The sequence below is a fragment of the Argiope bruennichi genome, chromosome 2 (assembly GCF_947563725.1).
Source record: "Argiope bruennichi chromosome 2, qqArgBrue1.1, whole genome shotgun sequence".
Classification (NCBI taxonomy): domain Eukaryota; kingdom Metazoa; phylum Arthropoda; class Arachnida; order Araneae; family Araneidae; genus Argiope; species Argiope bruennichi.
Window position 1 is genome coordinate 66,390,096 of NC_079152.1, and position 27,681 is coordinate 66,417,776.

The 27,681-nt window shown below is 30.5% G+C and overlaps 1 protein-coding gene across 2 annotated transcripts in view; it reads left to right on the plus strand.

Moving 5' to 3' along the window:
• The window catches only part of LOC129961816 (agrin-like), a 675,765-nt gene that overhangs the window by 528,487 nt on the left and 119,597 nt on the right, over positions 1-27,681 (plus strand). For both annotated transcript variants that reach the window (XM_056075396.1, XM_056075397.1), the window contains 3 exons: positions 2,689-2,919; positions 7,332-7,484; positions 27,084-27,176. In XM_056075396.1, the coding sequence (XP_055931371.1) occupies positions 2,689-2,919; positions 7,332-7,484; positions 27,084-27,176 (477 nt within the window). The remainder of the gene's footprint in view (positions 1-2,688; positions 2,920-7,331; positions 7,485-27,083; positions 27,177-27,681) is intronic.

A 27,681-nucleotide genomic window follows, 5' to 3' on the forward strand; every position in this document is an offset into this window, starting at 1 on the left:
CTTATTTAGATGTAAGAATTTGAATTATACACCAGAATTGACTTTCTGTTTAAGTTAATTACATTTTCCATGAGAGCAAATGATGCCAGTACTACTATCAGTGTAAAGTCTATATAATGAAATGTATTTAAATAACTTTGATTCCGAGTAGGGCAATTTGGAGATACTTCGATTGACTGGAGCTTTACATTCCAACTTATCAAGAAATTGCCATTCGAATTCTCGGAACTGCAATTTGAGCTCATTCAATTCCATTCGGTCGGACAATTTACAGATGATTTCCGTAATATATGAATAGTTGTATATATGAGCTAAATTCGAATAGAAGACCATTCAATCTCTTTGTCGTGCTTTATAAATACTTTATTATGTTATGTAGAATAGTTGTGCAATGACTAATGTAAATATGTTTATTTATATAAAGTAAAATTATATTTAAATAAGAAAATATCGCATGTTTGCCTTATTATTCATTTATGCATTTAATTGAAATAATGCTTTATCCAACATTTTCTATTTCTTAAAAATTTTATAAGATAGAGTGAAGTTTAATTCGATGGCTTTTAAAAAATAAAACCAAAACTAAGCGATTAAAGTCATGAACAGTTTGTTTCTAAAATTTAATTCTTGAATCAACTAAATATGTAGTATTCTATATACCTTAAAAATGCCAAAAGTACCGTTGATTACAAAGCAGTATTTCTAAACACCTGCAAATATATAACTTTCTACAGTTTAAAAAAAATACAACAAAATATCATTAATCAAAAAGTTATTTGCCATATAGCATAAAATCTGGAGCTTATAGCAAATTATTGTATTATCCAGTTGAGTTAAAAAAATATTTACAAAATGGAAAGGTAGGTCATTTTGAGTCGTCAATGCATCATATCCACTGATGGGAGATCCTGACGGTAAAAGGGAAATTATAGGAAATGAAACCATTATTCTTTCAAGAATACTTTATGATTGGAAATTCTGAAAAAAATACTGAAATGTGTAACATTCCTCCTAAAAAAATACCAAATATGCGCGATTCCTTTTAAGTTCTGAGATACAGGTGGCTTCTTCATAACCTGAATTGTTTAATGTTGAAGATAGTCTTCTATACAAGCCAAATATCATGACTATGACTGATTTATAAGAGCTCTATTTCATACAGGTTTATTTTTTATGGTTTTACTGAAAGTCAGTTAGAATTCTGAACTTCCAGATTGCCATATGGCATTATTCGTTAAGTGTAAAATAATGATTATTAAAATCAATCAAATTCTTATCTTTTTTTAATTATATTTTTTCTGAAAACAATGAAATACTTCTTCTCCGAATTGGATAAACCATTAGATAATAATAGTTAAAAATTCAATAGATCCTATAAACGAGGAAATTCTTACAGATAAATGAGGAAAAGAATATTTCCTCGATTTTCAAGTCATTTAAATATAATATTTAAAGAATCTCTGAATAGTCTTAAAACTCGTGACATGATTAAATTTTATTTCTGACTTCATATTATTTTAAAAATTACTTATAAATAGAACAACTATAATGAGGAATCTAAAATGCATTTATCATCGCAATTTATTATTTAATACCGCAAATTATTCAATATATAATACCGCTGTACAACGGCATCAACTAAAAGAATAAAAGGTATTGTTCAGTGTTTTTCAAAAATATTTTGATTTTTTTTAAACTTTGGGAATTGCATATTTATTATATAAAATAATATGCACACATTATTCCTTTTTGAATTTTAAAATAGTTTTAAATGAATGTAAAATTTGTTAAATGTGCAACATAAATATACGCCAAACTTATTTAAAAATTTCGCTAAGATATCGATTAATTTCAATTAAAACTTAACATTTTTCTTATTGAGCAACTTCTAGCCAAGAAATAACTACATGTTAAATTTGGTAGCTCTAGATTCAGCAGACAAGCTTAATAGAACTTTTCGAATTATGTCTGCATCATGCAAGTTGCATCAAGCAGTTTAGAAACAGCAATACAATGTAAAATAATAATAATAAGCTGCCGTCTTTTCAAATGCTTATGATGCTCACTCTTTTAAGAAAAAATACCCAAAAATACATTTTGGATTTCTCTAAGATAGGGCAGTTGAACTATCTACTGGATATTTTAATTTATCTTTAGATTAAATTAACAAAGTTATTATATTTCTTGTAATATAAATTATTTTTATTATATCTTATTTATTCAAGTGCCAAACCAGACAAAGAAAGAATTTTCTAGCTCAAAATTTGTATATACTGTAAGAAGGATTTAAGCGAGAAACCAATATACAAGCAAATACGATTTATTTATCTTTTCAACTTCAATAAATTCATATATGTTTATTTCTGAAAATAATATCAACTCACTGTTTTATGTAAGCAATTTACTTTTGTAGATACCATTAACTATTTGATATTTCGGCTCAAAAAAAAAAAAAAAGATTGGCTTATTTTTGTGCCAAATAGAAAAACGAAATACCGTATATTCAGCATCAAGTGACTGAAAATTTCCCATCGCAACCGCAACTATAGACAGCTGTTACTTGTTGCACTTCTGGCGAGGAAAACGTGTCTGGTAACTCCATTCCATATAAGAAAAGGAAGTGTGTGATAGAAGTATATCCCCAAGCGATACATGTTTCCACATAACATTTTTCTCCTTTTTCCGCAGACATGGGATCAGGTGGTAAAGGCTGCCAGGAAAAGAATTGTCAATTCGGCTCCGTCTGCGAATATGACCTAAATGGCTTCCCGCAATGCGTGTGCAACTTCGATTGTCCGCAAACCCGAAAGCCTGTCTGTGGCTCAGACAACATCATACACAACAATGATTGCTCTCTGAGAGAAGAATCATGTCGCCAGCAAGTTCAGATATTTATTCTGCCGAGTGCATTATGTGAAGGTAAGGATTTATAGAACCTAAGGATCATGATGTAAACAATCAATATATATTTGTTTCATCTCTAAGATAAGAATTAATAGAACCTAAGGATCTTGATGTAAACAATCAATATATATTTGTTTCATCTCTAAGATAAGAATTAATAGGACCTAAGGATGTTGATGTAAACAATCAATATATATTTGTTTCATCTCTAAGATAAGAATTAATAGAACCTAAGGATCATAATGTAAACAATCAGTATATAATTGTTTCTTCTATAAGATAAGAATTAATAGAAAATAAGTATCATGATGGTAACAATCAATACATATTGTTTTATCTGTTAGAAGGGTTCAGCTGAAAGGCAGTTTGAGTATGGACCGTTTTCGTCTAAGAAATTTTTATTTATTTATTAGCATACATTTTTTTTATTCTTTAGAATATTTTCAGAATAAAAATGTACAGGGTGTTGTAGATGTACAGAGTGTTGCCGAATTCGACCGACAAATTCAAAGAGGTGATAGTAGCATAATGAGGATAAAAAGTCACCGTACAACATTGAGTCCCAAACGGCGTTTAGTAGATGAAAATCGCAAAAAATATAGGAAGTCTGAATATTGTTGGAAACTGTAAAAAATAATTAAAAAATAACAAATGATGTTTCAACTATAGTTTTTTAAGTGAAAGCATATTCTTAAGAATTTTTTTTTCATGTAGATAACATGCTGATTAGATTATCTCGGGGGTCATAGATTACTGAAAACGAGAAAGAATTTTAGAATCCTTATCTGCAAAAAAATATTAAAACTTGAAGAAAAATAAAAGCTTGAAAATATAAGGAATTTTATACTCTTTAATTTGTTATAAGCATATCGTGAAAAACTGCAGAGGTTTTGAGATATTCAAGTAAAAATAGAGTTGGCCCCAGAAACATTGCTGCAAATCGGAATCGATTTTTGCAGAGGGTGTTACCAAATTCGAAAAATAAATCCAGATTGAGGATACTAGGCATGAAGGAGATGAAAAATTAACAGGAAATATAAGGTCGTAGGGAAAAAAATTTTCAGGGAAAATCTCAAAAATAGACTTCGAAAAGACAATAGTTAAAACATCACTTCTTATATTTTTTATTAATTTTTTAGTTTTCAACAATTCTCGGACTCCCTATATTTTTGCGATTTTCATCTACTAAACCCCATTAATGTATGGTGATTTTTTTATCCTCTTGATGCCTAATATCACCTCTCTAAATTTATTGATCGAATTCGCCAACACCCTATATTTATTTTGTTTTGCCTAGCTAGTTTTGAAAGAATAACACAAAAGAATTCTTAGCTATATTTCAAAACTTTTTCTTGGCTTCATATTATTACAATCTTACAAATTTATCAATACTTATCTACATTACGTATATGTGTCTTTTGGTTAAGAAATAATGGTGTAAAGAGTTCCGCGCTTTTGGACATGTGCCATGAGGCACTTATTTTGACAAATAGGAATCAGATGAAAGAAAATACACCTAACAGGATAGAAGTTCAGGCCAAGACTTTACAAAGAATTCCGGAAATGCATATCATCCATTTGCGGAGTAAAATTTTTTAAAAGTGCTAGCCTAGAAGTCATGAAATGAACAATATACATAAATATCAAAAAGCTGGGTCGATAATTTTTCCATGTTCGAATTTGAAATCCATGTCTCAAATTAATGCCTTGCAATCCTATGATGATTTATACTGAAACACCTCTATGATAAGTTCTTTTTCACTGCTAATATACAGCAATGGTCTGTGGATAAGGTCTTAAATTCAGCGCCGGAGGGCTCCAAGATTCCAAACCTGATTCGGTCGACAAATTGCCGAATAAACGGGAATACGCATCGGAGTCAAATCCTTACCCATTGGTAATATAGGAAATTTGAACAGGTGGATGTTAGTTCAGATGTTGTCTTCTGATTGTAGTTCAACATATCCGTCCCATGATAGCTCAATATTTTCTTGCAAGCGAAACATTAACATAACTAAATTAAAATAAATTTCATCATTAACGAACACATCTGCTTTAAAATTAGCTGATAATATATTTGTTAGTTTCGCTGCATGTTTTCTTTCATTTCTTACATGTTACTTTGCTTATTTGCTTTGAACATTTTTTCTGTATTTACGAAATATCAATTTAAAATTTCCTGAGATTCTTAACTCTAAATGTCATGCTCTAAGTAGTACTCTTAAGAATATGTAGGTAAGGAGTTTCTATGTATTAGTAAGTGTTCTTCTGTATTAGTAAAATGTTTCGAAATGCTCGAAAGATGAAAAGATGAAAACATCTTCCATGCAAATAATTAAATTTTTTTCCAGTGATATTCTTTTCTTACATTTTGAAACTTTTGCAATTGCTATTTTCATTATTCAAAAAATTCGTTCAATTTCTGCATTTTTATAAGTTTACATTTACTTAAGAATTAAATTAGAATTGTGATTTTAAGGTGCAACAATTGTATTAAAACAAGTGAGTATTCATCGTGGATGCATAGTACCAATAATTGTATATTTTTAATGCTGAATATCTAATTATTGAAGTGATAATAATAATTTTGAACTTTGTTTCTAGAATAAATCACATGAGTATTACATAAGTATCACATAATCACATAAGTATTATATAATTCTACACTAGCATAGAATGTATTGAAAACATAATTTAAAAGTTATTTAATGTTAATTGTTAAAGAAAGAACTGTTTATCTGAAATTTAAAAAAAAAATATATATATTAAAAAATCATGCCCTTGTAAATATAAGTTCATTTATTTTTTTACAAATATAGTTTATTGTTTTAGTGTATAACTGACGAAGTAAAATATATTTTTAGTGGCAAACTCTTCTAATGACTTCCATCATTTTAGTGACAAACTACATTATTGATTATATCACATTGTGTGCAAATGAAATAACTAACAACATTTGTATGATTAACTAATTAAAAATGGTAAATATACAAAGATTCCATGAGTGGGGAAAACATGCAAAAACTCCAGACTGTAGAAAATGTATTGTTAATTTAAGGAACTCAAAAAACTTCTAAATACTGTTTTTTGTAACAGAGGCTAAAAGTGAAACATGAGAGGTTTAATTCCCCTTTTCCTGAAATTTTGAAAGTCTTATTCTTTAATTACTTATAACTAGTAATAAGAAATTTTAATTGAAATAATCATCGTAATCATTTTAGAAATATTTCATTGGAATTAAATAATTTATTCATTGTTTCTCTCTCAACTGAAAACACGTTAATTGAAATGGTTCAATTGAATGGTTAGTCTCATTTTTCTATCCAAGATAATTAATTTAGGAGTCCTTTTTTTTTCTTCTTGCATGAAAAGCCTTGCATTTCAAAATTATATTACATGTTTGACATAGATTTAGTAATGGATATACGTGCTACTTTTATATCATTGATGAAGTGGGAACCTAAGCATGCTTATGTAAACTAAAAAAGGTTAAAAATTGCTGAAAATTACAAGCCTAGCAAATGCAAACAATGTTAGGATGATAAGCTATTACTTGTGTTAAAACTGATATTAATTGAAAAATAGAAAAGATGTTATCCATTCAAATTAAAAATGGTCATAAAAGATATTAATTAATGGTTAAAATATTACTGACTATTCTCATTTTTTCCCCTTCTTTTCCATTTTATTTTATAATATGCTTAGGATAATATCCTTTCACCCATTTCAACAATATACATATTTTAAAATAAATCTGTATTCTTAGCTTCCACGGATAGCTCTAGTCTTGAATAAATTAAATCTTGATATCTTAATGCATAGTAATAATATCGAAAAGGCACCACACTAAGGATTTTACGTCTTCAACCAGTAAGGACAAATTTGTTTAAGTCTGTTAAGGTGAGCTTTTCAATTCAGAAATAAAACAGAATCGGGGAAAGGGTTTTGTAATTCTGCTTTCATACTAATTAGAGGTTGGGGAAATTGTGAAACTGAATTTCAATGCAGCTGTCTTTATAATTATCCTTTCATTTGAAATTTCACACTTTAGTGGATTTTTAATATCATTTGTCGGATATGTAAAGCGTGGTAATCGATCTCATACGCAACACGTGCCCACCATTGTTTAAGCGCGTTCATCATATCATTTTTTTATATATATATAATCGTATGATACACAACGCCATCTCTCTTCAATTTTTAAAATTTATGAGATAAGGTTGAGTATTTCGTTATTGCTAATATGGTGGATTTTTTTCACATCTTAAATAAATGTATAGTTTACAGTTCTTCTTCAACATGAAAAAAATTACCTCATCCTTTACTAATTGAAAAAAAAATCACTTTTTTATGTCTTTCCTTCGTAGAATATAATGAATATTTTAGTGCAGAATATAATAAATAGTATGGATATCTTTCTTTTGCAGAATTTAAGGATGTGCCTTGTGATGGGGAAGCACCTTTAGTGAATCCTGTGACTGGTAGAGAGTACACATGCGGAGAGGATGAACCCCATAGATATTGCCCTCCTAGTAGTTATTGCCATAAAACGTCGAGTTTTGCCAAATGTTGTAGAGAAGGTAGGTAACTGTTTTCATACTTTTAATACAGCACAAAATATAAAAGCCTAAATAAGAATAATGGAAGTACAGGACGAATATTCTCGATGATTTTTTTTTTTCTTTTATATAAATTTACCACTAATTTTGAGTTACTAAACACGAATATGAAATAAAATTTGAAGCTCTCTCTTATTTATAACATGTTTGAAATCTAAAATTCATACGTGAAACAATGTGTTAACATATCTGTGCATCTATTTACTCCAAGTTAAGGGATCGTTTAGATTGTCGATTATGGAATTTCTCAGGCTAACCTTAGAAATATCTGACAATGTTTTGTTAAAATTTTAGTGGACCATTTTTCTCAGTGTGTATATATATATATATATATATATATATATTGTTACGGATTTCCCTCTATCACTATCAATCCGTCGGGTTCGTTTACTTGTGTGTATTTAGTGGCTGTATATGGTATGAAGATAACACAACACAATGATCAGTCCTTTCAGTAGACGAACACACAACACGTTTATTGACACTACAACACACAGGACAGCACAAAGACGACAACTATATACATAGAGAAGACAATTATCTTCAGCCGAGACGTGCACACAACAGCACACAACAAGACTCTACTGCAGACAGTAGCGCACAGCTCAGTTCAGCACTAGCTTGACTCCGTCGCTGCTCTGCTAATTTCTGGAAGACCCGTTGTTTATCGTCGATTCCAACTACAAGCCTGGCAGCTGCAGACTGCCTCCTTTTATAGGTCTCAGGAGGCGGGGCTAGAAGCCTCTCAACCAATCAGGAACTTTCGAGGCATATCTCGGTTCCCAACGGGTATAATGTATTTTGGCGCCAAAATCGCCAAATTCATCGCCAAATCGCCAATTGTTCGCCAAGTTTGTCGCCAAGCTCTGGGACCTCCGACGCGACACCCGGACTCCGTCCAATACAGATTACTGTAAAACAGTCTTTCTGATGATGGAACCAACTATGCTGGGAAGCAGTGATAGAGTTTGACTCCATCCGGTGGAGAAAAGGGGAAATTCTGTTCCCCTAACCAGTTGTATTCGAGACGCCGACGCGGCGACATGTACATACTCTCTCTCCCGTCTTTTGTGTTGTGATGTGTTTGTGTGGTAGCTTAGAAATATCCGTGTCCATATATATGTGAAAATAAAACCAATGAAAGTTTCAACTCCTGCTTCGTCATTAATATAATTGTCATGCACTGACTGAACAAGCAGCATCACATATTCGTAACAATATATATATATATATATATATATATATATATATATATATATATATATATATATATATATATATATATATATATATATATATTATTTTAATGTGAAAGCATCACTAACCTAGCCATGGTTCTCGAAAGAGAAGTGAAAGTGAAACTGCAAGTTATGCATTTTTAGAAGCATAATGTAACCTAATTCCCATGTAGATAATCTTGAGATAAAAATAAGCTTATATTAATAAATTCAGTCTATCTATCAAGAAAGAGATCCAAACATTTGTGGTTATAGAACAACTTGAATATTTATTAAAACGCGCTTAACATCTCGAAACCAGAACATAGTAAGAGAAGAAAAACATATTTATCAAAGATGCACATCAGCTTGTATACTAACAATCTTCAGCCCCAAAACCACCATCTTATGTATAGGCGGCGATAAAGAAAAAAACTGCACCTTCATGATATGCTAATTAGAGTCATCTTATCAACATATTATACTAGATATCAAATTCGATTCAAGAGCTAATAGAGATCTAAAATTTGCATCCAGCAGATGCTGCCGATAAGATGGAAGGGAAGTTTTGATTTATTCCCAACAGATGACATATCCATAAATAATTTATAATTGTCTTACTTTCGAAACTAAACTTTTTGAACTAAGGAATTCTTTGAACCACTTAAAACGCATTTTAAGTTCTTCACATCTATTTAAGTTACAGTCATGACGTAATATGTATCTTTCTAATTTTCTGTTAGCTCTCGTAGTGGAAAGTGGAAGTGGAAATGATTAATCTGCAATTAATATAAAAATAATTTTTACTAAAACAAAGCGTTTTTTTTTAGTAATATGAATACTGAAAATAGAGTCACTTAGCATTTAAACCTTAGAGGCACTAAAGAATATCTTTCTTAATTTATGTAATATCTCAAGAATTTGTCAACAAAACTTTTTCAGATTCATCATCAGCAGGTCTATTAATTAACGTTTAATTTTAATTGCATCAAACACTAAGAAAATAAACAGAATAATTTAAAATAATTGGTCGAAAACAGGTAAAAAAAATTACTTAAAAAACGATGAACTTAAATACAATTTAATTACAAAAGCATACAACTCACCTAAAAATCAAGTCCTCTTCCATTGAAAATAGATATAAACAATCAGAACACAATGCGCATGCGTGAATTTTCAACGCCAGTGGGGGTAAAGCTATGCAGATTAGAAATTTTTAATTTCCTTTATTCTATTTTATTTTAATTCAAAAGTACTTCAGAATGAATCTGAAAGATCGATTTATTAACAACGTCTAATTTTAAATGCATCAAACATTAAGAAAACAAACAGAATCGTTTAAAATAATCGGCCGAAAAATGTTAAGCCTACGCCTTATTAGCGTGGGAAAAAAATGCTGAAGCCTTACTCATTTGGTGGTGGGGAAATGAAATTTTTTTTTTGGAGGGAAAGTTAGTTTTTAATTAATAATTAAAATTTCAGAAAAGGGACTCCAGGGCCAGATTCCCGATTTCCAAGGTATACACGTACCGAATTTGGTAGCTGTATACCTTGGTACACGTCAAATAATATTTTCTGTAGAGCGCCAACACAGACACACATTGAGCTTTATATAAGTATAGATAAGATAAATGCTATTAAAGTCAACTCTTATTATCATTAATTTTCTATAATTCCATGGATAAAAAGTCGTAAAATTATTGAAGAAAAAATAATTGTTGTGCTTACATAAGACACTAAATTATAGTAAACCGGAATAATTTGGATATTATTCTGTGTTTGAAATATAGATTTGGAGAATGCACTATATACTTGGTATTTTATTACACTTATGTCCATAAATTAAGGATAATTCCGAGTCCCACGGAAATTGAACTCTAAAATACATATATCACAATCACCCTTAAAATGACTACACACATCTTCAAAAATCATATGCAAATTGCAGGAAGCTACCAGATGACCCCAATAGTACGGCATAATGACGAGAGTGTAAGAGAGAGATGCATAAGGAATGCATGCAAAGAAGTAAAATTGTTCTCAAGCGTTTTATAAGCCTTTCAGTGCAATAACCACATAGATATGACACAAAGGACACATTTGGATGATTGTTTTACGTGGTAGAATTGTCGACCGTCTGGAATGTGGACGTACCCAGCTGGAAATATCCGAGGAACTTGGAATCGCCCAGAGTATCATCGCCAGGCTTTCGCAGCGATTCCAAGATGATAGTAATGTGAATAGACGTTACAGCACAGGTCTGCTCCGAGTTACAACGGCGAATAAGGACCGGTATTTGGCAATTACTTCCAAACGAAACTTACGAAGCACAACATCAGACCTGTCTCGTAGCTGTCTACAATCACTGGTACGACAGTTTCAAGGCAGACCGTGTACAGACGCTTAGGGCAGATTGGTCTTTGGTCAGATTTGTTCCACTTACTACAATTCACTGTCACCTGCGGTTAGCCTGGAGTAGAGAGCATGAATTGTGGATACCGCAACAGTGAACTTGTGCAATGTCTTCCGACGAGTTCAGGTTTAGCTGCAGTCTGATTATCGCTGGACTTTTATATGGAGAGCGCCAGGTACCCGTGGCCACTAAGAGAACATCATTGAACGACGCCGTTACGGTGGTGCAGGATTTCTCGTTTCTGGAAGAAATATTCTGGGTTCCGAAACTGACCTGCATGTTCAAATTGGAACCATGACAGGCCAAATCTATCAGAACGTCATTCTGAAACAACATGTACGTTTTACGCCATGAGCGCAGAATTCGTGTTTATGGATGACAACGACAGTCATCATAATGAAAACATCGTAAAAGAATGCCTTCGATCGGAGGATATCACCCGTATGGACTGTCAGCATTCTCACCGGACTTGAATCCAGTAGAGCATGTGTGGGACACGCTTGGCCGACGAGGTGCAGCTCGTCAACCACCTCCTACATGTCTACCGGAACTTCGGAGAGCATTGCTTGATGAGTGGTGTAATATTCTCCAAGATCAGATCGATAATTTGATATGCAGCATGCCTAGGCGTTGTACGGACTGTATTGCATCGTCTGGGAGACATTCTATGTATTAACTATCATAACAACCATGTAATATTAGTTTTTGTAATTTGCACCAGGGAGCAAAAAATCGCAATTTTTATTAATGATATCAAACTTATAGCATCTTTTTTGCTCTTTACCTTTTGTTTAATAAATAGGCTTTACAAATAAGTCATATTTGTTTTGCTTCTGTTTCTTTCTTTTCCTGAACTTGTATTATCCTTAATTTATGGACATGAGTGTATATTAATCATTTACCCAAAGGTTTTTCCTCTACTTAATATCCTTTAATTTGAAAAAAAAAAGACATTTTTACGAAAAACAATGATGATAAAGACTAGCCTCTTGTCATCGAAGGCGAAGCTTATTTAATGACAGCTGTAAAAAATAGTGATAAATGGATAAATAACAGAGAATGGAATATGAAGACAAATTAATTTTAATATTCATTCCCCTCTGCTAGTTTTCTTACGACTTATAAATAGGCAGGAGAATTTGTATTGATACAACTATTGAAAAATAGTAATGCTGAAGTGACTATCACTGTTTTTCTAAAAATCATCAGAATGCTTCAAAGAATTATGTAAAAAGAAAAAATGCATGTAAGAGGATTCGCACATAGATAATTCATAACTGAATTGCATTATTTTTAAGACATTCATTTAGATAATAAGTTAAGACAAAATCAGCTAAAAAATTCTGAAATATTAGAATTTTTATCTACATTATCTCTCAGTTATGCTATGCAAAACTAAATATGTAGTTCCGAATAAACAACAAAAATAAATAAAACATAACAATAAATAAATAAAAGCCAGTTTCAGACAATTCATTTAATATCTTGATGCATAAATGTGAAATGAAATTTTCTTTTTATCTCCAATTTAAGTAATTGAAATTCTTTCAATTTTCAGAAATATGAAATCTTCAAAATGAAATCAATGCATTCCGCTAGGAATTCAAACATAAGTGACTTAATAAAATATATTTCCGGAACTATTTATTTGTGTATTCAAATCCCACGCTCATTTCTTATGTATCCTCGTTTCTTTCCTAAACAGAAAAAAAAAAAAAAAAAGAATTGACAAAAACTTTAATCTTCCAGTTTTCCTAGAATTCGCTATTTCTCTTATTTTTCTCCCGATTTAGTTTGAAGGTTAAAAAAGAAATCTAAATAAAACGAGTAGATAAACACGAATTTAAGACAATCTCCCGCTCAGAGCCTAAGGAATGCCTTTGGCTTTGAGAGACAAAAGCACACCGAAGCTACTTTTCTTTCCGCGCTTTTAAGCCGTAAAAGGAAGAAAAATAAACTCGCCTAAATGTAGGCCGTGCGTTAGGATTTCATTCTTTTCTCATCCTTCTTTCTACCCTCCACCCCTGTCTCCCCCCTCAGTCCTTCCTTGCTCAATCTAAAATCCAATTTGAGAAGCGCGTTTCTTCAAAGATGCGAAGAAGAATCCGCATCTAATTTATACAATGCTATAAATTCTCTTGCAATGAAAACGAAGTTTATTCCTCGACGCTATTCTACTATTAGCGAGAGTGAGGAACCTGGATGCATTGAATGCGCATTCGGCAACAATAGCTCTATTCTGGAAGGAATGAACATTCGGGATTTACAACGCAATCAAGCGAACAAAAGAGTGATGCAAAACACCACGAATGTCTAAGAATTCGTCTTTCATTCCCACTTCATCTTGGGATAGACTTTATTGCTTCCCCTGCCTCGTCCAACACCGTATCCAATATCTGGTATCCCTGAAGATTGTCAAACTTTAGGACTTACTCCTCCCCCTTCCGAAAGGCGGCTAAAAATACGGCCTTTTCTGAGAATAAGTTGTTATTTTGCCGCTTCATATAAATTTCTGGAATGGGTCACAGGTGTACTTGAGTAATTTATTGCTGCCGCTTTGTTAAGTGTAGCAAATGAAGTTCCTGTTTTAAATGTCTTCCTTGTGCGGGCTTCATTTTTCTTCGTGTAGAGCCCTCATGTGGAATTTAATAGTATATCAAAATCGATTGAGTATATTTTGTGCGCCAGCTGCGGATTCGATCAAGGAAACAATTTTTCTTGCTTGGATTTTGCATTAAAACGAAAAGAGGTAGAATGTATACTTGGAAGCTTATCGACAAGCAGTGTTTTTTTTTCTTCTTTTAATCAAAAGCTTATAATCAAGAAATGGTAATTAATACTCATTTTCATCAGACAAAAACCTGAGCTTCGATAAATTTCATATTGGCAATTGTAATTTTCTTTAATTAATGCATACTTTGCAAAAATAATCGCCATCAAAAATTAATCGTCTGCATAAAACGTTTTTTTTTTCTAAATCTGATCAAAAGGGTTAATAAATTTTTAATTCACTTAAAGGAAATCACTTTAAAATTTAATTAGAGCACTCTTTTAAGCAGAATGTTTCATGGAAGGAAAATTTGTTTTGTCACTAAATATTGAAAAAGAGAAACTCGGATATGATGTTTAGTACGACGCTAAATAAATATTTTCTGAAATAAAAGAGTAAATTTTAGATAAGAAAGTGAAATAACCAACAGGTATAAATTAATTTCAAGCCGACTGAGAAAGAAATTATAAGAGACTGGCTTATAAATTTTTAATAGCCAATAATACAATTCTACCTACTAAGTGAAAGGAAGAAAAAAATGTTGAAAATATTTAAGATAACGCAAAATGTTCTACTAGAAAGCCAGGAAAGACAAGTTCGTCTAAGGCAAAAATTTTCAATCCGACCAATGTTGACAAATTTTTAAAACCATCAACGCATATAATTGTGGTTACATCTCGTTCTTTCTTATTACAAGGAAGAAAAAGGATTAACAGTACCAGATGATCTAATATCTTGAATCACTTGGCAACAATTGCGATTTCTTTTTTTTTTTTTTTCACTGTCCTTTTCTTACTGTCTATAAATTTCGGTAAATATATATGAAATAATATAGTTGTAACTAAATAAAAATATAAACTTTTTACTTTAGTTACATAATAAAAAAGGTATCTAACGTACTCACGTGGCACTCTGGGCCACGTGATTAATCAATGGGCACTCTGATGACCTGCAATCTGGAAATTCATTAAACCTACTGGGACAGATGGTATGGACGTTTTATACTTCTAATTTTTATACAGTGTGTCATTAAATGGTAGTGTTTAGAACACAGGAAAGAAAACTAAATAAAATACTCAATGAACTATTTAGGCATTACTTTAAAATGCAAAATAATTTCAAAAATGTAAGGCTAGATAGAATTCATTGCATAATAGTATGTGATTGAATATTTTATTATTTGTGTCAATTTCCATCACAGTCAAAATGAATACTATCACATTTAGGTGTATGAGAACGTTAACCCTTAATTGGGGAGGTGAAATTTTAGGGCTTAACAGGGGAGGTGCGGTCTACGAGACCGCATTACATTTACACTTAAATTAAATTTTCTAATGAATGTATTAGTATGAAAAACTGCCAATATATTTTGCAGATATTTTTCTTGATATATAGATATGTTTTAGAAATTTTTTAAAATATTTTATCATTGAAAAAAGTAAATGCGTTGGAACATACATTTTCTTCTCAAATTGCATTTTACAATACATAATATTCTTAAAAAACATATTACTTTTTATTTTTTAAATCATACTTATTTTTATAGTATATAAAGGTATATAGAAGATAATATAATGTAAAATTCAACAATTATATGAAAAATAAAAAATTGACAATGGGTAAAATTGGCCTTTTTTTTATCGGCCTGTGTGACTTTCATATCACGGTTTTAAACATACAGGTTAAGAACTAGTATAAAAATCAACCTATAAATTCTATATATATATATCTTGGTATATTAATATATTTTATAAATTTATCAAAATACTTTATCACTAGAAAAATTAATTATGTTTGAGCATACATATCAGAATCAGTTGAATGCGAACTTTCACCGAAAAACTCTTCTGTACAATTATCCTTATCACTAAAATCACTTTCTGCTTCATTTAAAAGTGTCTGGAGCACTGCTTCATAATAGGATCAGTAAATGGGATGATATTTCGGGGCCCAAGTTTTAGTGCCATCTGCGAAGCCTTGTTTATCACTGGGACACTAACAGGGAGGTGCGGTCTTAGAGACCGCGCTTAAAGAAATAACTGAATTGTTTTAAAAGGGATACGCTGAAATCGGTTGAAAAAGTGCACGTGTATTGAAGGTCACAAAACAGGAAGCTACAGGGTCAATCCATTTAATTGAGCTAAAAATAGAATAGGGGTGAATGAAAATCCATCGCTAGCGGTCTCACAGACCGCACGTCCCCAGTTAAGGGTTAATACTAATATTTATAATAAAATTATATTTTAAATTAATAATCTAATATTTAGTATTGAAATATTATTCATTAAATACTGTCAAATTCTGAATTGATGATGTAAAGTCTAACTTTATGAATACTGAAAGGCCTCAAAACGTCAATTTACGAAACTACAGCAGGAGACCAAGACATCTAGATATCACTACAAAATTTTCTTTCTCTTTTGTTAAGTGTGATTGATTGAATATACGCGACACGCGCTTCGTTCATTAGGGACTCGCATCCAGGTGGATTTCGGAGGCAGGGTGGTTTTATGAATAATCTCAAAGGATACCCGAGCATTTATTATTTAACAGGCATCGACTAAGCGGTGTCCTCTTTTGTATATTAATCACATATATAATCACCGGTGTACTATTTTGTGTATTAATTTTGTATTTGTACTAATTGGTGTACTCTTGTGTCACATAATAACACAAGACGTCATTCGGTTTCTAAGGGAAAAAGAAATTGTCATTTTTGTTCTAAGGTAGCTGAAATCGAATGATCTTAAGAATGTTAGATTCATTTGTTAATTTCATAGCTACAGGATCAACGTTTTTGCGTTTTTCAGCCATTTCGTTCCGTGTCTTAACCCTAGGGGGGCATTATAAATATTACCGCATATTAGATCACTTATCTATAGCATTGGATGTGTTTGAGACCCATAGTAAAAGCGATGACGATGTATAGTTCCTGTAAGTGATTAATCTTCCAGCTACGTTCGAAACAGATATTCTTGATTATCAAATTTTATTACACGAACTGAAATAAAATGGAAATCTTCAAATTTGTAAATTAGAAATCTTAAAAAATTTTAATCTTAAAAAAAAATAAAAAAAATATATATGACTGTAATCATAAACAAGACTTAAAGTAAATAATTGGTGCATTTTAAAAGCTTGTAAATATTGCTTCATATCGATAGTTTGCTACAAAATAACCATCCATAATGGTCACTATTAAAGTACTGAAACTTCACATTCATATAAAATACAATTTTGACATATGAACTTCAAAACAATATTATGAAAAGCAACAAAATTCTAAGAAATGTTATAGATTAAAATGCATTAATGCATTTAATATTTCGCATTTATTAATTTTACATTAATATTTCATGTTTGTGTTTTAAATGGTCTATGATAACAAATGGCAAAATTGAAATTTTAAAATGTATTGTTTAAAGTGCGACTTTATATTCGAACAGATGCGTAAAACGTCACTAAGAAATGAAATTCCATTTTCACCAATATTAGGTTTTTTTAAGATTTTCTGAACTTCAAGTAATAAAATTTCAGTGAAGAAAATATTAACGACTTTCGAGTGCTAAATGTTTAAATTCTCTATAGTTTGACAGTCGTTCACTTCGTTATATTTTTAATCTGTTGTAAAATAGCTGTTTACTGTAAACTATATAATCCATAATATACTTCCAAATGAGAATCCGTAATATATTTCCATTTTGTAGCAATTAATTAATTCAATTTTCATTACACAAGATTATGAAAATCTTTGTTAACTTTCTTCAATTGAATTTTTCTGAAATTTTTAATTTAATTTTTTTATGGCAAACATGAAATATACTTAAGGGAAAGTGTTTTGGAAACATTCCGTTGTCTTTTTATTTGAGAAATATTGCGTCAATAGAGAATTTTTTTTCTATTAAATGCACCTTCGTTCATACTTTATGTAGAATAATAGTATTCCATGCATATGTTTCGAATTTTTAACAAACGTCTTTATTGAATACTATGAAATAACTAGGAATTGTTTATGATAATTACAAAATAAATACCTTTTCGCTGTATTTTAATACAGTCCTTGTATCACTTCTGTTTATTAAAAAATCTTTTCAAGAAAATAAAAAATTAAAATAAAATTCTAGATTACCATATTTTATCACTAAAAATAATGAAGATAAATAAGCAGTATTTTCAAAAAGACATTGTTTTTATTAATATTAACTCGCGCATTGCATAATTTCTTTCATTTTAAAGCTTTTGTCCACTTCTAAAATAATTTTTTAACGTCCCACAAATGATCTTTTGGCTAATGATATTTTATATTCTTTTATACATTGCATCTGTTAAAAAAAAAAGTATTTTTATAAATTTTTGCTCTGAGCTTCATCTAATGAAATCATATTTCAGCATGGAAGTAAAATTATAATTGAAGGAGAATTATAGAAAAAATTTCTTCTTTCTTTTACATTTTATATTTCTTCAAAGATTTTCAGCTATTTATTATCTCTGTCTTCGGTCCAAATATTTGGAATACATTTTTACAAAACATTTATGTTAGACAAGAATATTAAAAGTGAAAAAAATTAAAATAATCTGTTCTTAAAAAAAGGAATCTTTGAACTTATATTTTATGTTCTGTTTTCAGGGAAAACTTATGTTCCCATAGCCATTCTTATTAATTAAAAACTTACTTGTTAAAGAAATTAAGTATCCACTTTATTCACATAAGTTGTTGTTTTTTTAAATCCCAAAACAAAATTATCAACACCAACCCATTTTTATTGTGGGAAACCATAATAAGGAAAGTAAGGAATCTGATATCTTAAAAAGTTCTTTTCCTTAAATATTCTTACAAATAGATGTCTTAAGCTTCCAACAGTAAAATCTTCACGCATAAGCATTATTTGCATTTCAGTTTAATCGAAATAAAAAGAAAAGTATGAATTTTTGTTCAGGTTTTTATCAGTTAATTTATTGCAATATCTTAAGAGGATTTCCGTGCCAAAAAACCCCCGATGTTTTTTCCCTTTTGCGTAAGTCTGGCTCAGCGAATGCGAGTTAATGTCAGGCAGGCGCATAAAAGGAAACAAAGAAAAGATCTCTATAAACCCTACCAATACTACGAATTCGTTCTCAACGGAAGGACTTTTCCCTAATCCTCCTTATAAATAGCCAAGTCAGAGTAATAGCACCAAAGCACTAAACGTCACTTGAGGTAAATTGCTTCTCAGCAATCCTGAAATTTTTATCTTTCACCTGAGGACAGAAGTGGCATAAGATGAGCCAAAAAATAGATTGCTCTAGAATGCATGTATTATTTCTGCCATCAACCAGCTTAGCAATGAATTAATTTACGAAGTATTAAAAAAGGGGATTTGTGTCTGAAATTGGAATCAGCAAAGTAAAATGAAATGCAATTTCTTAAAGTATTAATTTTCTCACTTTGACTGAATAAATTTTAACAAATGTTAACAAAAAGGAATAAGATTGGTCTAAGAATTAAATTTCAGTAGAAGAGGATAAAAGCTTTCTTATATCCGCTAATATTTCAGTAAACTAATTTATGAACACAAAATAAAAAATAAAAAATATTTTCTGAATCAATATAAATAAAATAAAATGTCTTATTGTAATATCATAATTCTTCTAAATAAGCTATGTCACCTTCAGCTAAAGTTAAAAGCATGTATTATATAAAATTGATGTTGAAATTTTGGGACTTAATATTTGCCAAAATGAAGTATTTCATAAAAGAATGTATTATATATCAATTCACCATTCATTTTGGAGATTATCTTTCTTCTTGACTTATTTCTCAATTTATCAGTAAATTAAAAAGTATTAGTTCTATTTCAAAGAAATAGAACAAATAAAATTAGAAGCATTTATAATATGTAAAATTTCCCAAGACTAATTTATAATTTGCAATCTACTAAGACTGACTGAAACACTCTAAATCCTGACAACCTTTCACCTAGAATATGCTCTTTCATGTTTCAAAGCATCATCCTTTAAGAATAATTGTATGCATTGTTGTTTTATTATGTTATGTCGGAAGTAATGACAATTCATTCGAAAATCTAGAATTTCTAAAACCATTGATGCGGGTTTTCTAATTTCAATAAGTTTGGAAAATTCTCAGTATTCATATAAGAATTTTCTTTTATTATTTTGAAAGTTCTATGATTAAAAGGTTTCTTATTTTAGTCAAGGGTTTAAAATAAAATATTTCAGAAAAGAATATATAATATATCAATTTACCATTTATTTTGTCGTTTTTCCCCCCTTCTTGAATTATTTCTAGACTTATCAGTAAATTTAAAAAAAATATTAGTTCTATTTCAAAGAAATGAAATAAATAAAATTAGACGCAATTATAATAGTTAAAATTTCCAAGACTGATTTATAATTTACAATCTATTAAGATTGATTGAATTACGTGCTGACAACCCGTCTTCTAGAATATGCATTTTCATGTCATCATTTAAAAATAATTTCAGATATAGTTATTTCATTATGTTTTCTTGGAACTAATGGCCCTTTCCTTCGAAAATTTAGAATTTCTAAAAATGCAGGTTTGCTAATTTCAATAAGTTTAATAAATTTTCAATATTCATATAAGAATTTTCTTATATTCCCTTCAAAGCCCCATGATTGAAATGCTTCTTTAGTCTAAGTGTTATCACAAATGTTAATAAAAAGTATTCTAGATTGCATTAAGAAAAGTTATATCCTTTTAAAAATATAACTTATGCAAAACTTGGAATCATCGAATGTATATACTCGAATATATGTAATGAATATACGAATATATGAATGTATATACTTAATATGTAAATACTCGAAATCTCATTATTGCATTTTGATCTCAGAATTATTACGAAATCATAAGAATCATGCAATCCTAAAAAGATTGGTTTCAGTTTGATCCTGGCATATAAATATTTATCAGATGAGTATCTATTTTATTAAGGAAATATGAATAAAAATCTTTTAAAATATAACATATTAAGGAATTTTTTTTTTTTTAAATTTCTGAAATATTATCGATCAAGTTTTTTTGATATTGCTTTTATCATATTTAGCAACGAATGCCATAATTTAAAAATAATCAATAATATATATCAATGCTTTGATATATATTATTGATTATTTTTAAATGATGGCATGATCATATTTTTCCATAACTTATTTAGGGGCTTTAAAATATTACAATTCAGAAAATTTTTATTAGATTATTTTACTTCCTAAAACTTTTCTACCAAAGATTATAAAATGTAAAATAGCAAAAAGGGAGCTATATTATTCCATTTTTTATGAAATATATTTTAATAATGTGATATTAATGAAATAAAAATAAGGTAATATATATTCTTTGTAAACATATCTCACAATTTGTCTTATAATTTTACAAACAGATGATAAAAATTGTTCGTGTCTATACATGACAGTGCCAGAAAACAACAATGCATTTTACAAAGCCGTCGTTACATTAGTATAATATATTTATTAGCTTCAAGAACTACAAGAAGATACTTAAAAAATAATTAATATTTTTGAAGAATTAATTGAATGACGTAAAAATTAAGTTGAAATCAGATATCTGCTACAGTTATTTTAATTCATAGACTTTATAAAAGAACTGGCTTTCTTTAAATTATTTAATCTAGAACTCTACGACACATTTTAAGTAAGCGTATAATCAATCAAATTTTGTACCTGTATCGAAATACAGACCATTTAGTTAATGCAGCGATTCTCAACCTGTGGGGCGCAAGCACACTAGAGGGGGGGCGCGAGAATATTCAAGAGAAGATATTTTTAAAAAATTGATTAACTGACTGAAAGGAAAGGACACATACACATAGAAAACAAAATACATTTCGACATATTTAATAACTTATTAAAGTAAAACAATTTACTAAATCAAAATATACTAAATTAAAAACAAATTTAATAATTATTAGTGACTTCCTTAGGCCTGTCTTGCAGAGCAAAATTTTTCGAAGGGAGGATTAATATTAGAAATAGCCACTCTCACTTCTGTTTCTATATTTTGTCTTCAAAGAAGCCACAGCAAAAAATCCAGTTTCACAAAGGTAGGATGTTGAATGTGTATAGAAAGGTAATAAAAAGTGAAATGTCCTTGTTTTTAGTGCAGAAAAATAAACCCTTACTCCTGCCCGAAATTCAAACAGTGATTTATTAATAAATTGTCTTTTAGTTTCGCCACTTGTCGTGAAGTCTATGAATTTTTCTTCCTCATCAATTGAGAGTCCTTCGAGAGTCTTATGAAATCCCTAATCCACTCGTAACTTGTTATCAGTTTGTCGTCAGCATGAAAGTACTTTTTAAAATTCTTTGCCAGCATGGCTAAATGATTTTCAATGGTTACAAAAACAACTTTTACATGTTCTTCTTCAGCCTTATAAGTTTTAGTTCAATCATCCACATTTACAAACATTATTAGGTTTTTTGCTTTAAATTTCTGTTCCGCAATTCCAATTTTCTACAAAAAGCATTAACTTTTTCACTCGCATCCAATGTATGTGTATTTACTCCTTGGAGTTGAAGATTCATGTTATTTAATTTCTCGAATATGTCGACCAAGTACCTCAATTTCATCACAAATAAACTATCGCGAAAATTCTCGGTCTCCTGTCTGTTTTCTTCTTCTAGGAAAATGGCGATTTCTTCTCTTAATTCATAAACACGTTCCAAAAATTTCCCACGTGATGACCATCTTGCCTCGCAATAAAATAGTAACGCTGAATGTACTGAACCCATGTCTTTACAAAGTGCCGAAAAGATTCTCGATTTCAGGGGTCTCATTTTTATATAATTTACTACGGTTACAACCGTAGTTAACACAATATTCAAACCAGGACTCATTTCTTTCGAAGCCAAAGTTTCTCTGTGGATCATGCAAAGTGTGCACTGAGGCGATTTTTGTTTTACAAGTGCTTGTATACCTTGGAATCTTCCGGACATTGAACGAGCACCATCGGTGCATATTCCGACGAAATTTTTCCATTCTATAATCATTTAAAATAACAAATAATGCGAGCGCTGATGTTTTGAGTTCTATTGGGTTGCAGAAAAGTAGTTCTTCTACTAATGACATATTATCAGAAATTCGAACATAGGCAATTAAATGCGATCTTCATTACTATCTGTTGCTTCATCAAGCTGTATTGAAAAAATTTGTCACGCAACTTGGAGAAAAGCTGACACTGTACATCTTCAGCTATATCGCCAATTCGACAGGCAACAGTATCATTTGAAAGAGGTATGGATTGCAATTCTTTTGAAAAATTATCTCCAAACATAGTTTCTACAATCTCAATTGCTGCTGGCAAAATAAGCTCTTCACCAATGGTGTGAGGTTTTTTACATCTGGCTATTTTATATGAATTTTGTAAGATGCAATTAAAGCCTTTTTTATTCACAGACAAATTTTCTTTAAAAAATGATTTTTGCTTTTTATATGATTTTAATCTTAATTCGAAGAATTCTCTGGGTTTGTTGACGTACTCACTATGAAGCATTTCCGAATGTCGTTTAAGTTTATTAGGTTTCATGCTGCCTGCGGCCAACAATTTTGAGAAAATGATACACATGGGCCTTTTTTCTTCATTTACTTCAGTACTGGTAACCCAAAATTTAAGTATTCTGGTGAATATTTCTTTGATTTTATTTTCGGAACCACGCTCGTCTGTGTACTTGTTGATACTTGACTATCGTCTAATGCTTGCTTACTTACGCTTAAAAATTTATTCATGAATCTGGATAAATTTGCTTCCGTGAATATTTAATATAGTGAATTGCAATTAACACGAAAATATATATAACATACAAATTTACGATAGATTCGATAGCGATAAAAGGATCGACTCGAATGAGACTGGCTGGAATTGAAACTTGAGTTATCGAATATTTTCCTTCTTTCTATGAGAAAACATTTGCTCCGCGCATGTTCGAGACGGCATCGGTCGTGTGGATTCCCTTCCTCAAACATTTCTATTTTTTTCACTTTTGTTTTGTCATGCTTCTGTTTTATTTCTTTTATTATTCGAAAAAAATGTATTCCCAGTTTCTTAATTTAGCTCACCCCGTCTAGGTTAACTTTCATTGACGAATTTTTCTACTTTCATATTCTTTTAACGTTATCTTCCTGTTTGGCTTTCATTTCATATATAATATTTAAATTTTCTCCGCTTTCATTCGCTTTATCTGTTCACCGCCCGCTTGTCCAAAATGCAAGATGTGGTTTCTCGCGAACATTGGCTCGCTTTTACTCTTGTTTTGGCAGTTAGTTAAAAATAATTTAAAAACAGAATCTAATATACTCAATATACATTATTGTTGTATATATTTTATTGTAAGCGCGGGGCGCGATGAAATTTATGATTGAAAACTGGGTCACGAATACTAAAAGGTTGAGAAACGCTGAGTTAATGAATATAAAATAACTTTTTGACAATTATATTGTAGTGAATCAATATATACGGGCAGATCAAATGAGAACTGTGCAGGAGGCACACAATGAAACGGCATATTTTATTTAAAAAATAATCACTAACATTATATAAGCATTGACCCACGGGTTCACTAGACAATGTGTTCCTCTGTCTTAGAGATTGCTTCGCAAAGACTAAAACCAGTTTCTAACTGCGACCACGATTTTGCTGTCCGAGTAAAATGGGCGACCTTGCAATGCATTTTTAAATGAAACAAGCATGTCTAAGTCACATGATGAAAGGGCCGGCGTCCTGGCATAGGGGTAGCGCTTCTTCCCCGTGATCTGGGCGTCCGAGGTTCGAGCCCCAGTTTGAGCATGGTTGTTCTTCCGTTGTTCTATCTGTGAGATGTGTGAATGTGCCCTCCTGTAAAAAGGGGTTGTGCAAGCGAATAAGTGATGCGTGAGTAGCAAAGTCGTACTCTTGGCCCTAGGTGGCGCTACTATAAAAACAAGAGACGCTTCCCCACCGGCATAAATCGTTGTCTTCGTAACAGCGGGCTTGTCCATGGCAAGTGCCATAAGAAACAACATAATGAAATATCAAATTTATATGGTGGATGTCCGAACACTGTCCATCAAAGTTTCGCAAATTTATTCTATGTATAAAATGCCACGTATTCTCATCAAGCAAGAGCATGCATAAAGATATGAAAGCACTTGTGTCAGTCCTGCGCAACAGTCAGTGGCATTGAATGTTCTCTGTGGACTTCATTCGCTGATGCCCTTCTCAAAGTTCAACAAATTATCTCACCAAAACTCGAAAAATATAATGTTGTTTTCCTTTAGTTGCAAACGATGCAAATGAGGATGAAATGACCACCTATTGTCTGATGATACTTTTCATGGATCGTCATCTCATAGCTCCTTGTGATTACCAAAAGAAAATCCATATCTTAATATAAACTGCCTTTCTTATCTCCCGTTCTATCACTAAAAATCATTTTTATCATATTTATAAATACTACCCTTAGACGTTTAATAATAAATTTTATTGAATAAAATAAAATCAATAAAAAATAAATGCGAATTTTAACATGAATCCTAATATTTAAGTGAATATCGGAAAATACAGTTAAAATTCATGAAAAAAATTATATTGGAAAGAAGAATAAATGATTATTCAAAGTTTAACAATGATTAAGTTTATTTAAATTTTAGGGTAAAAGTGATGTATTTGGGAATTATCATATCTATACAAAATAAAGTTACGCTGTTTTGATTTTAGATATACTAATTTTTTGATAAAGTTTATTATTAGAATCATGCCATTTTCCTTTTTAAACCTTTCGCTATCCCTTAATAACCAAATCCTTGATTTGCTTTTGTTCTTAAACCGCTGGTACATTGATTGCAATTACTTAAAGTGCCTTTGCATAAATCGATACACTTAGAACAGAATGAGGAAATGTTTTCCTTTTTTTCGAAAGAGTATCATAAAGAGATTTAATTCCTATTTCTTCCTTTTATTACGCCTTTGTTACTGGATTTATGACCATTCTATTTACAGCAAATTAACGAAACTTGATAACAAAGAAATCCATTATATGGAGAGAACCGAAGATTCAACTATTTTAGTACACATTCCTAAAATCTTTTCCTTAACTAAATAATATATTTGTGGAAAAGATCTTTGAAGGTGGATGAAAAAAATAAATCATACGTTCAACGAATTTTGAAGTAATTAATGAATATATTTAATGAAAGACAAATATGCTGCCACAGCATATTTATAACCTGCCACTTGAAGTACGGGTTTTAATCATTTTTTTACTAGTTAATATGTATGGATTTAATTTCTAACCAGCGTAAATTAATGGCATTGTTTTAGTTATTTATGTCATATTGGTAATGCATTATCTGAAAGGAAATTCATATTATTTATTAGCAATCAGTAGAACTTTCAAAGGAAAATTTCTTGAATTCTTCTCAGTCTAAAATGTTCCTTTTATAAATGCCAAAAAAATGTGCTTAATGTAGGATTTTCATTTAATTGACGTCTAAAGTTTCAAAAATCAATAAAATCCGGCATTTTTATTTGGGGTTTATGTGAAATCAAAGCAAATATGTGTATCTCATTTTGGCTTACATCATATGACGTTTTCTTAAAAATCAGTTTGTAGAACAATTTATTTCGTAACTTTTCATGTTTATAATTAAAAATACTATTTAAACAGTTATCTCATAATTTCACCATTTCATTTCTTAACAACATATATCATTTTTATTATTATTATTACTATGACCGTGGTGGCCTGGTGGTAAGATCTCGACTTAGAAACCAGAGAGTTTCAGATTCGAGATCCGATTCCATCGAAGATCCTTCTAGTAAGCAGGTCTGGTGCAAGCTAAATCCATCGGGGGCAAACATCCTCAAGATGGTATGGTGTGGAAGTTTGGTGAGGGGGTGCCAGCTCAGGTGTCGTCCTCGTCAACTGACTGCGGTTCAAAATTACGACGTCTGTGCCAAAATAGCCTTAGTGTTACTTGAAACGGAACGTTAATATATATCTAAACTATACCATTTTTTTAAAAAAATTCAGTAGAATAAAAAATAATAAGTGAACAATTGTATAATTTTATAGATCTTAATTATTAAATACCCGCTTAGTGTTTTGTTTTTAGTGCATTTTTATTATTTGTGGCATTTCTTCCCTAGTTGCTATGATCAAAACCTGTGCTGATACAACGTATGGCTGTTGCCCAGACGATCAGACTGCTGCCTTGGGTCCTAACAATGCCGGATGTCCAAGTAAGTTTATCATCATTATAAAAGATTTTAATTAAAATTTGTTAATTTATTAATGATTTATATATTTATCTGCACGGCTTGATGAAACAAAGGATGACATAAGGATTAAAAAGATTAAGCAGATTTAATCCCGTATTGTTTCTTAAAATCTTAAAAATAAGATATTTATTTCTTCAACACAAACTGGACATGGTTCTTAAAATACTTTAATAAATAAGAAAATTGAAGCATTATTTACTTTTCTGAATTTTATCTATGACCAGGACCAAAATTTTCTTGCTGACTTGAAAGTTAATCATACTTAAATTAACTGTAATTTTGTTTAAAGAGTATTGGTTATGAGCGAGAAATATAATTCCGCAACACCAAATGAAAGGCAAGAGTCTTGAAATTATAATGGGTTTTCAACAATTGGGAAAACAATTTATTTAAATCATTTTATTCATATATAATTCTATTGATAAAGGAATTAGAATACTTAAGAAATATGTAATCGTAAGTTACC